General features: G+C 42.5%; 1 protein-coding gene across 2 annotated transcripts in view; it reads left to right on the forward strand.

The window, feature by feature from the left end:
- Positions 1-12,415, forward strand: part of Elmo1 (engulfment and cell motility 1) — a 523,874-nt gene that overhangs the window by 142,421 nt on the left and 369,038 nt on the right. For both annotated transcript variants that reach the window (XM_027409370.2, XM_027409371.2), the window contains exon 5: positions 3,927-3,977. In XM_027409370.2, coding sequence (XP_027265171.1) covers positions 3,927-3,977 — 51 coding nt within the window. The remainder of the gene's footprint in view (positions 1-3,926; positions 3,978-12,415) is intronic.

The raw sequence follows: 12,415 nt of genomic DNA on the forward strand, positions 1-12,415 counted from the left end.
TATAATTCTCAATTAGCCCAAGTAGAAAGTTGGCATACTGAGGAAAACAGGTTCTGGAGGGGAAGGTATGGCAATAATGGCATTCTTCAGCAGGATCCTATCATCCAGGCCTCACAGAGACTGAGCAGGCCAGGCAGGCCCATAAAGAAACACAGACATCCTGTTGGGATACCTGTAAATGTCAGGGAGAAGTACAGACTGCTATGGGTTGTGTGGGTAAATATGACAGCGCTGTCAGCTGCTTTCCTTCAGCCACTTGTCATTCTTCTCATGCCCTGTGTGCAGATCTGGCAGTTCCCAGCAGAGATGTTCTTTCTACCTCTTTTTTCTCTTCATTTTTGAGGAGGTGGCATGAGGCCTGTTTACTGTAGACAGTGTTACCTTGAAGTTCAAAATGCTTGTTCTAAATGTGTCCTATGATGGGCTTTCTTTTTGTAAAATTTAAAATAAAAAATGGACACATAAAAACATAACAATTACACATTTTTTGACACCATATGATGTTTTGGTTCCTTTATACATTGTGTGATGTTTAAATCAGGGTCAACAATTCTCTCTCTCTTTTCCTCTCTCTCTCTCTCTCCCTCCCCCCTCTCTCTCTGTGTGTATTGGGTACACAGGGGTGTGCATGTGAATGTGTACCTCTGTATGTGTGGAGAGGCCAAACATCAGCCTTGAGTGTCTTGAGACATCTACCATTGGCAGGCTTTCTACCAGTCTGGGGCTTATTGATGATGCTAGTCTGGCTGGCCAGAAGGCCTTCAGGATTCACCACTGTCTATCTCACCAGGGCTAGTATTACAGTACAGGTTACTACTAGTTGCTTTTCTATGTAGATGCTGTTGATTGAAATGAGGTTGTCATGTTTGCCAAGTGGGCACTTGACTGACAGAATTATCCCCCAGGAGCTCTTACATAATCTATTTCCTCAGACACTTACCATTTCTAAGTGGTGGGTGACACCATGTAAATCCCCTTTCCTAGTTCTTTGAGGTACATAGTATGTCAAAGTTATATAGAGTCAATTTCTGTATAATACCACATCAGAATCCTAACTCCCACACCTCTGTGGCTTAGCTCCCATTTAATAGCCTTTCTCTTCTTTCTTCCCCGCTCACTTGCTTTCCTCCTCCTAAACAGCCTCTGGGAACCACCATTCTCAATTCCTGTGTGGCCTGCTTTCCTGTGTTTAACATGTGAATGAGATCATGTGGTATTTGTCATTCTGTACCTAGCTTATATCCCATGATGTAGTAGCTTTGGTTCTGTCATTGTATCCCTATATAGGGAATGGGCTCCTAAAGCCCATTTGTGCACTAGGGATAAATACTGTTCCACTGTCAGAGACCCCAACAGCACCAGTGGATTAGCCCATTGAATCCTTGTAATGACTTGAGGAAGCTGGGGCAGCTCCCATCCTAGGGTTCCCAGCTAGGAAGTGAAGTGTGCTGGCAGACTGTGCTGCTGTGGTGTTGGGATTCATGCAGCTGGAACAACTCAAGCCTTTCCTGTTAATGAATTTCATAGTCAGGATGAATGGAGTGTGATATGGTGATTGGTTGATTTTCCAGATAGGATGTAGTCTGGGAAGCAAGGATGTACCACTGTCATTCTCTCTGAATTCAGTTGACTTTCTCTCAGAAACTGAAAGTAAAGTTTGTAATGATTATACCTACCTACCCACCCACCCACCTACCTACCTGCCTACCTTCCTACCTACCTACCTACCTACCTTCTTTTTTATTCAAAATACAAACCACACATTAGGCAGAGAAGGAGAGTTAGCTGTTGACCAAGGTGTGTGGGCAGAGTGATGGCTGCCATTCTAAGAACTGCTTTCATTTTAAACAGTCCCAGACTATGCCAGCCAGGCTCTCCTCTGTTTTTTCTACACAGGAAATGACCTGTTCTCCCCAGGAATCAGATCAGAACGGCTAGCTAGATACTTGAAACCAGTTCTCTCTGTAGCTAACTTGGATACTTCTTTGGCTTTCAGCAAGTGGACAAGCCAACCTAGCTCTTTCTTCATAGAAGTCTTGCTCTGATTTCAGAAAGCAAGGAATGCATTCCCATATATATGGATCTATGGGAGTCTGGAGGCAGATTTCCTTTTCTTCCAGTCCAGCTCTTATTAGAACACCATGTCATTTTGCCCCAGGGCTGTTAGGGAAGCCCTGGGGAGCCACAGAGCTTTCCTTAGCTTGATTCTCTTTGGCTCTCATACCAGCTGACTAGCTGTTGGGCTGCCACAGGAAGAAAACAGAGAGGATTAACAGGTAGAGCAATGTCTCTGGTACCAGGTCACCTAGCCCAGAATCCTCCTGATCTTGACCCTGATGTTGGGTCAAGATGAGCTTTGGTTTCTGTCTTTAAAATGTGCATAGACTTCTTATGCTGATTAGGTAAACATTAAAAACAAAGATCTTCAGCCTAATGCCAGCGTATTGGCACTAATAAGAATAAAATACATAACTCCGGACTCCAGTTTTCCCTGAGAAGATATCTCTAAACTTTTCTGGCTTCATTCATTCCCATTTTGGAAGGTTCAGGTAGAGGCCACTTTTCCTTTCTTTGGAAGATGCCTGTTCTCAGTCCTGCCTGGTCTGAGGGCTTACATCATGAGGCAGCCTGTCCTACAGAGTTCCTAGTTAATAATAATTTCAGTTCTCCATCTTCTGACCGATTCCTCAGTGTGCTCAGAAGCTGACCATGGTGGGGGGAGGGAGGAGGAGGGAAGGAAGGATCAGCTTCCTCAGTTGCTGACTTCCTCTTCATTCTCATAGAATTGTGGACTTATTAAGCTTGACATGACCTGAATTTACATTGCTTTTCCTAGCCAGCCTGCTCTGTCACCATTGGGCCCCAGTTTATCCCTCTGGTAATAAAGTGATGGCTCGATACAGAGTGACTTGGTGTTTGTGGGACATTCTAGATAGGAATGAAAGACCTTTTTTGTGTTCTGTTTGTTTGTTTTTCCTTTGGGAATAGGTTTCAGGTTTGCTTGAGTGTGGTGTGAAGTATCCAGAAGTACTTTTCTGTGAGAGGGAGTGCTCAGTCCAGCCCCTGACAGCTAGTTCTTTGTAGACAACTTATTGTCTGTAACTAGTGAGAATTAGACAAGGAAACAAGTGATGGATGGGCCTTTGATACACCACCGAGGAATTTCCCACCAGCTCTGTGCACCTGCTGTAACATAGCCCACGGCTTGTTTCAAAGAATGTGGAAAGGGAACCTCCTGGTCTCAGAGTTCCTTGGGACTACAATCAGGGTGAATCCTGCTAGATTGCCACCTCCTGGAAGCTGAGCACGGTGCATACTCTGGTGGAAAGAACTGGAATTGACAGTGAAATTCAATCTTCAGTGCTAAGGATGCCAAGAAAAGCTCCATGCTCACAGACTGGCTGGCAATCTGCTTACCCGTGCTGCTGTTCCTTACCTGAAGGGAGCATACATAAGGAATCAGCCAATGCCAGGAAACCCTTAAAAATCACAGCTTTGTTGAGCTATGCTTTGCAGAACAAAATTTAACTACTGTAGATATGTTCAGTTCGGTTCTTTTTTAGTTTGGGAGGGGGTCATACAACTATTACTATAATATTTTTGAACAATTTTGATTTAGGAATAAATGTAGATGTCAGTATACAAGTTTTATTTGTGGACATGATTTCAGTTCTACCAGGTATAGAATTTCTAGGCTGTGTTCCCTGAATATATTTTTACAGTTATCATTTTGCTTTGTTGTTCTGTGATCTCATATTCCTATTCTTTGAGTTAAGCTTCTTTATAGAAATAATTGAAAATCACACAAATGAAAATAGAGGGAATGTTCACTGCAGAGAGTCAAAGTTGAGACATATTTGCTTTTGTATTCTTTATCAAGCTTCTACATAAAGGTTTGCTAAAGCTTTTCTTTTCATCTTTTACAGAATCGAAATGAAATAAAAAATGGAACTATCCTTCGATTAACCACGTCTCCAGTAAGTCGATCTTAGATTATTGCTTTTCATTAAAAGTTTCCCAGGTAGGTATGCATGTGATGGTGGGTGCATAGAGCAAGGAGAGTGACTTCTGCAGAACCCAGACTGCAGCATCCTCCCAGAGGGATTCTAGATTCACAGGACATTTCTGCTTTCTCTTTCCCATGACTTTGTCTCAAGACACTGCCAAGTACATGCATGGTGAAGACTTGAAATTTGTGGTAGTCACCCCAACAGCAGCTCATGTAATACAGATGGGATAGTAGCTGTCCTGATTGGTTTGGCTTACTTGCCCACACATTGCCTGATGTAGTGGAACAGACAAAACCAAACCAACCAACCAACCAACCAAACAATAAAAAAACAAAAACAAAAACAAAAACAAAACACTATAGCCGTTTAAGTTTCTGTGGCAGGGGTGAGGCTGAGGTGGGTGGGTATTTGATTATTTTCTACCCTGGGTCTGTTATTAAACATTTCCTAAAAACAGCTCAAGAGCATTGCCTACTTATGCTGTTTTCCTCTCAGTTGATTCTATATAAAACACTTGAAGGGTTCTTGAATAAAAGCAGCTAAATAGGATGCCATAATATATTTAGACTATGGCTGGAATTGTGATCTTTCTTGTATGTAGAGATGCTGCATAGCAACGTTAGCATATTTCAAATATATTCCTTCACAGTGCAATTCCTTGCTTTCCTGAAAAAAAAAATAACATGCACAAAGTACTGCAAGTGTTACTATTTTCACATTGCAAATGTGATGAAATGTGTATATATCTATCATTTTCAGTTCCCACTGAAGCCATGTGCTAGGCTAAAAATAAAATAAAAATTGGGAAAAGCATCTGGCTAGAATTAAAGTGTGGGTACTTAAAGCTACCACAAATTCTTCTCATTGAAAATTACACTAGAGCCTTAAAAACTCGAACATTTTATCCCATAACATCTTGAACCTAACACAGAGATGAGCTCTGTGAACTGTCTGCTGTAGTTGGTGGGGCCATCCTCCAGTGCCTTCATTCCAGTGTATAGAAAGTACAGTTTGTGTGTGGGTTTGAGTGGCTGCAAGATGAGCTGACAGATTGTTACCAGCCTTTCACTCATCAGGTCAAGTTATTATTTTTTTTATGCTTCCTGTTTCCTCTGCTAATTAGCATGTATAGAGAGGCTCAGTTTTTTGCCCGGGTTCTTGAATAAAATTCCATATGTACTGGTGGCATGAAAGGGGAAGCAAAACTGTATGGACTGAGAAAGGGATGGGGAGGGTCGTAGGGTAGAGGGAGGAATAGTCTCCGAATACAGTATATACTTCCCTGGAGATAATCCCATGTAATAAAAACATAAAAGAAGATTCAGTGTGGGGGTGGGTTTATTTCTGTAGAGTGTGTGATGTAAGTTGTCATCAGAGACCATGGATATGTGTCTGTAAAAGGATGATTCTCACACTCAGGTTCTGTGAATGGGAAGGGGGTGAGACAGTGCAAAGGGCATTGTTATTACAATGCGGGAGTCCTCTCACAAGAGACCACTTTGCATTTCCTATAGGGTGGCCTTGTGACTGTTAGGTAATAGGGCTCAGGTAACTGCACTTAAGGAGACTCTTGTGTGGGGCTGAAGCCATGAATCTGTAACTAGATGTTATTACACAGCAGTTTATATGGAAACTGAAAGCATCATTTGTGGAGTAAACAACCAGCAGTCAATAGGGCAAAGACTTCTTTATTCAGATAAACCAGCCAAGCGCAGGCCAAAGCGAGGAGGAGGGAGCCGGGACCAGGGCCAGAAGAAGGGAAGGTCCACGTGTCCGAGGTCCCTTAAGAAGCCTTCCTGACATCACCTTGGACTTCCCCTCACCCCACCCTCACGGGCGTGTTCAGGCACACCTGTCCTTCCGGGTTACCTGGAGGCGGAGCTACAGTGTCTCCCTACAATTCCCCCTTTAGTCTAAAAGAGGATTAAAACTTAATAGTGTAAAACATCCAAAATTAACAATCATAAAGGTGAAATATAAGAAGATACAATAATTTGCTATTGCACATCCTAACTATGTCTATTCCAGCTAAGTCTTAAAGTCATCTGAAAGGGGTGTCCAACCTGAACACCTCCTTTCAATCCCAACCCTAAACAATAGGAAGGTCATTCTTAACTAGACTTATATTACCCTAATAAACAATAATGGGGGAATGGGGGTGTAGCATATTTTAAGTTACTTCCTGCTGAAATGGGACAACGGTAACCCTGTGGGATCCTGTGGGGGAAAAAAAAATGTTAGCACAGGGAAAGTCTCTATTGGGTTATCTCCAGTCCATGTTAGATAAGATTTGCTTGATTGAAGATCTAGGTTGAGATCCTCAACTTGATTGAAGTCAGTACTCGAGGCTCTGGTCGAGCGTCAGTTGAAACGGAGTGAGTTGAATCCAGTGCAGTCAGTGAGGTGTGGTCCAATTCTTTTTCTGGAGCATGAAGGGATTGTCGTCAGGCTGGTCCTCATTGGCTATATGGGACTCAAACGTAAGTGTCATCAGAGAAATGTTTGCTTGCACATGTATGTGTGGGAAAGGCAATCCTTGAAAAACGACAATTATGAAAGGGTGTAGGCCTTCAAAGAAAGAGCCAAGAAAAGACAAAAGGCAGTTCCCAAATTCTTCTCTTATTCTGTATTACATCAATTGGCTTCAAAATATAATACAGAAACTCAAAAGTTTAATTAAACAATGAGCTTGGATTTTAGAGGAGGAAAGCCAAATCCAACTCCAAATCCAGCATTGATTTAATTGAATAGGGACTAGGAAGTAAAAAGAAATAGATTTAATACATATTTTACCATATGGCACATTCCTTTTGTTTGATGGTTATAGCTACCTTCTCTTCTTTAAGTATCTACCCATGCAGTGTCCTTTGACTTCTGGAGATGAGTTCAGCACCATGTGTGGAGTGAACAACCAGCAGTCAATAGGGCAAAGACTTCTTTATTCAGATACACCAGCCAAGCGCAGGCCAAAGAGAGGAGGAGGGAGCCGAGATCAGGGCCAGAAGAAGGGAAGGTCCACGTGTCCGAGGTCCCTTTAGAAGCCTTCCTGACATCACCTTAGACTTCTTCCCCTCACCCCACCCTCACGGGCGTGTTCCGGCACACCTGTCCTTCCGGGTTACCTGGAGGCAGAGCTACAGTGTCTCCCTACAGTCATTGATTCCTGGATTTTTTTTTTTTTTTTTTGTGTGTGTGTGTGTGTGTGTGTGTTTAAATGAAAATGGTTGAGTTAGGGTCTCTCTATGGTAGGCTTGGCTGTCCTGGAACTCCCTGTGTAGACTAGGCTGACCTTGAACTCACAGACATCTTCCTGCTCCTGCTTCCCAAGCGATAGAATTAAAGGCATGTGCCACCATGCCTGTAATAATTCAATTTTTATGAATATAGTAAAAATGTAAGGAAGTGTCTTCATTAAATGTTAGGAAGTATTAGAGTGCAGTAAAGATGCCAGTAGATGCTTTTATACCACCTTTTACATGAAGTTTCTTTTCTACAGTGGTTGACTTGTCCTTGCAAATAGATAACAACATACATGTATATAGAAAGCTACATACAGACATGTATACATGATACATGATTGTACACATACACACACGCACATACATACACACACACACACACACACACACACACACACACACACACACACTCTAGTTTTAGATGAGGCATAGAGTGTGTGTGCATATCTGTGAGTTCCAGAGCAGGCCTGGGAGCTCCAGTGCAAGCTGAGTAGTGCCTCTGCCCACCTGTTCTGCTTATAACCAGAAACTGAATGTGAGGTCATGTGCTTTATGAAGACCATTTTGGAAAATGTTCCTATTGGAAAATGTTTAGATTGTCATTTTCTCACAATTTATTTTTTTAAAAAATAAATTTTATACTAAGCTGGGCACGATCCCTGCTTTTGGGAGACAGAAGCAGGCAGATCTCTCTGAGTATGAGGCCAGCCTGGTCTACACAGTAAGTTCCAGGCCAGCCAGGCTTATTTAGAGAGACCCTGGTTCAGAAAAGCTATCCCTCCAACCTTCTCATAATGACGATCTCTATATTCTTGGAATGTGTAGAGACTATGAAGTAGTGTAAACCCCAGATGTCATAAAAAAAGAGGTTGTACGTTTAACTAACCCATCACAAAATCTTCAAAACCTTTGTGTTTGGATATAACTCCAGACTATAGTGTCAAGAATGGTGCTTTGGAAAAAGCAGATGGTAGTCTGCATGACCCAGGGCTGGTTCCTTGAATCCTAGGATCCTTTATGAGTGGATAGAAACTGTGTTAATATGTGTGGTCATAGGGATAGCAGAAGCAAAAAAAGAACATTATATATCCATATGTATACATAATATCATTTCGTGCAGAGAGATCTCAGTCTCTTTCTTAAAGGGGTGGAGTTTATCTTCTTAGTAATTAGTACAAGGAGAGGATGCTGTGGATCAGATATTGAACTGGTATGGCCTTGACTTAATTCTCCAGTTGGGGGTTTATCTGATAGCTAGACTCTCAAAACTATAGGACATAGACACCACTTACATGTGCATCCAAGCATGGCTGTATACACCATTGCTTCTAGTGACCAAAATCTGGAACCCAGTTATCATTTGGGTAAGAATTTGGTAAGCAGCATCCTGGAGACATCTCAAAAGAACATTGGAAAGTACAAAAGTTGATGGCAGCACAATGTATGTACAACAGTGGCTCTTCTGTTTATAGAAATGAAAAAAATGTACATTCTGATAAATGGATCAAAATGTTTCTCAGGGGATGCCACAGGCAGTGCTTAGTGGTACACTATGTGTGGTATAATATCCGGAAGTACTTATGCATCTCTTCCTGTCTCTTTGCTTGTATTACTTTTCATTGAATTAGCAGTATGATCTCATTGTAGTATGCAGAAAGTACATGCCTCACATCTGCAGCTAGAAACATTTCTGTTTTCCAGTCTGGACAACCATACAACGAGCCATTAAGATGTATGGATGAGTTCCTCTTCCCACTGCTTTCTTGTTTCCTTCCCTGTACACAGAGAAACCCAAACTGCTTATTAAGTATCCATTATTGCCTTGTCATGTCCAATCATAAGTCTCCCTGCTGTTCCCTGGTGTTCCGGATCCACTGTGCAAATCATCTAGATCAGAAGACCTGCCACAGTGATTTTGGGGCCTAGTTCCAATTGATAAGGAAGACTTTGATATGTCAGTCATTCCATGGATTCAAGTTGTCAGAGATTCTTATCAACATGTATTATTAACAGCTGAGCATTTTAAAATCTGCACTGGTTTGAAAAATGTGTGTGTGTGTGTGGTCTCTGAAGCTGTAACATGCCTGCAGAGATGATCCACAGGAGGCAAGAAGGCAGTTCTGTTCAATAGGACTCAGTAGCTGGTGTTGGTTCAAACTTCTGGAGTCTGAACCCAAGTGGTTTATTTTGGGCATATTTAAGCAAAGCACATTTTGGTGAAAACTTCTCTGGTGATAAGTAACTCAACGCTTCTGCACAACAAAGCATAAATAAATCTCTTTGAAGAACAAAATAAGCTAAAATAAAGATCAGATGTGACTACATTGAAATCCTTCGTAAAATATATATGATACCTTCCATAAAGCCATTCTACAGACTGGCTAAGAAAAACAAGTTTATGAAAATAGTCTCAGAGTGGGAGTGTGGGGTCCAGTGTTGTCCCTGGCCACATGGATAGTGCAAAGGTCACCAGGCTAGAAAGCATATATGCTTCCAGCTTTCTTGCAGATAGCAGGTGTTTGATTCCTTCCCTTGAATGAACAGCCCTGTGTGCTTAACATTTCCCGATTCCCTAGTGCTTAGCTGTGAGCGCAAGGACCTTGGTGCCTCCTATAGAAAAACTGAACAGGAGTTACAAAATGTCTATATTCTGTTTTCTTTCCATTGCTTTAGAGGCCTAACTTTGGAGAAGAAGCCAGAACAGATTGTAGAGTTAGCAAGGGGCAGGTTAGGTGTTCCTGGCATAGTTCACATGGAGGTGCTTGTGGGTTAGGCATCATAGTCTGTTGCAGTGCCACTGGGAGGGAGAATCTTGTGAAGGGTCAAGTCCCAGGGTTCATGAATTGGTGCTCTTTGTTGTTTTGGTAAACAGTGTGATGCACTGTTTCTCTGAGTAGGAAAATGGAGCAATTGAGAAATCAGCTATGTGCCATGTGCACTAAACAGTGAGGTAATGTCCTGCTGTGTATGCAGGAGACAGAGGTGTATTAGTCTCTACTGTGTGTACACAGTATTTAAAGCTGTGGACAGGAGACACTCCCCACTCACCTCCATAGAGAAGGTCTGGAGGGCTCAGTGCAGAGCCTTGGGGACACTCTCAGGTTGACAGAAGTCAAGATGTTTTCACGGGATAAGAATACTTAGGGACTTGATGACTGGAGATGACAGGGAAGATGAGAAGAGGAAAATGGTTGTTGGACTAGCCCCACAGATAGAGCTGGCAGAAAGGAAGTGCTCTCCAGTGTGTAAGTAAGGATGGGCCTGCAGACCTTCCCTGAGAAAGGGGGGATGAGAGGAGGAGGCAGCAGCTTCAGAGTTGCTCCTTCCTCTACAGGTACTGTGAATGGGAAGCCCACGTAACAGGGAAATTGTATGTGTGTGTGTGTGTGTGTGTGTGTGTGTGTGTGTGTGTGTGTGTGTGTGTGTGGTGTGGTGTGAGTGTGTGTGCATGTCTACGTGTGTGTATACGTCTATGTGTTTGTGCATGGGCATGCATGAATGCAAGTGTGTTGGGAACCCATGATTTGGAAGGTGGAGGGAGAAAATTTTAAGTTGAGTTCACACAGGCAGGACTCTGGAGGTATAAGACAGGCCAATCTCTGACAGGAAGGAGGGTGCCTGCTTCTCAGCATGAGGTTGCAGAAGCAGAGCAATGGAGACCTACCGGCTGCTCTTCGTAGGGAGACAAAGGCACACCTGACTGCTTGCTTTGGCTTTTTTATGCCAGATGAGTCAGAATCAAGGGTTAAAACAAAAGCAAGGCCAGAGGAAGGGGCAGTCATGTGGAAATTCTGTAGGAGGCACCAAGGTCCTTGCCTGTCCTCCCTCAAGGAAATGACACCACCCAGAACCCGCATACACAGCATTCAGGCCTTCTGGCCAGTGAGGACAGAGGGAACTGTCCCAGAGGAAGGTATAGGGCCTTGGAGCATGTGTAGTGTGTACATGCGACCCAATCTGGAGGATTGTCCATGCTGCCCTTGGAACAGTCCTCGTCATCATCCAGGCACCACTGTGCTATTCTTGTGTGTGTTTGATTCTCTTGGTAAAATGGTTTCTGCCTGTAATTGCATCCTCTTTGTGGTCATAGGATCTGGAACTCTGCAGTCTTGACTTCTTTGCCCAAGTTTTGGTGGTTGTCCCTCTTTCCTAATTTCAAATTAACCAATTAGTTGATTAACCTCAAAGTGGATCCCTATCAAAGGCATACCAATAAATGAGAAAGAGTAGCATAATACAGCCTTTCTCAGGAAAAGGTCTTTGCTGAAAATTGCACAAGTTTTAAAGGGGCAAGCAGATTTTCTTCTTGGTGCAGTAGAGCTGGAAGACTTCACAGTGGCCGAACTGGGAAGGACAAGGTAGTGACTAGGCAGCAGAACTGGTGTTGCATGGTCCCACTATTGCTGCAAGAAGCTGGGTCTGGTTGATGTGGAACAGTCATTTCAGCCTGGGATTGGGAAGAGGCAGCTTGGCAGCCTGAGTATGTTCATCAGATGTTTCTGTAGACCCCAATCTAGGCTTTCAAATCCAGAAACTGTGTGAATGATGGATCTGTGGCTTTAGAAGCTGTCTAGGTCATGTGTGTTCTGGGAGCCTCTGTTGATGGCTGCTCTGCTGAGTGCCCCTACCCTGCTTTTATCTCAGTAACATTGATGAGCTGTGCGAGCTGGGGCATGTCTGTCACTTAGCTTTCTTGCCACTTCAGTTTCCTTTGTCAGATGAAGAAAAGAAAAAGTATCAATATGATTGGACTCAGTTGAGATGAAATGAATTACCTTATGAAGGTATTATAATGATGGTGATAACACATGGTAGGTGATGGTTAGCTATTAATCATGCAAATATCATCAAACACTGCCAATTTTCATCAATGCTCCGAGTGGCAGTGAGATGGTTTGTGAGTTGTTCTGGTAAAATGATTTTATGTGGATAAAAGTGTAGTTTTCAAGGAATGCAAAGTAGTTCACTTTGATTACTTATATGAGGTCAGTGTTATATCAATTTGAAATATTCATCAAAACATTCAAATTTGAAATTCCTGTTATACTTCTATATACCCATAAATATTTGGAGAATGGGGTATCTTTAGATGATGTTAAAAGAGCGAGTAGTCTGCATTTAGCTTTCTTATATCCATCCCTTTTTTAAAGAAAATGGGCTTTTAGT

The sequence above is a fragment of the Cricetulus griseus genome, chromosome 3 (assembly GCF_003668045.3).
Source record: "Cricetulus griseus strain 17A/GY chromosome 3, alternate assembly CriGri-PICRH-1.0, whole genome shotgun sequence".
NCBI classification, from domain to species: Eukaryota; Metazoa; Chordata; class Mammalia; order Rodentia; family Cricetidae; genus Cricetulus; species Cricetulus griseus.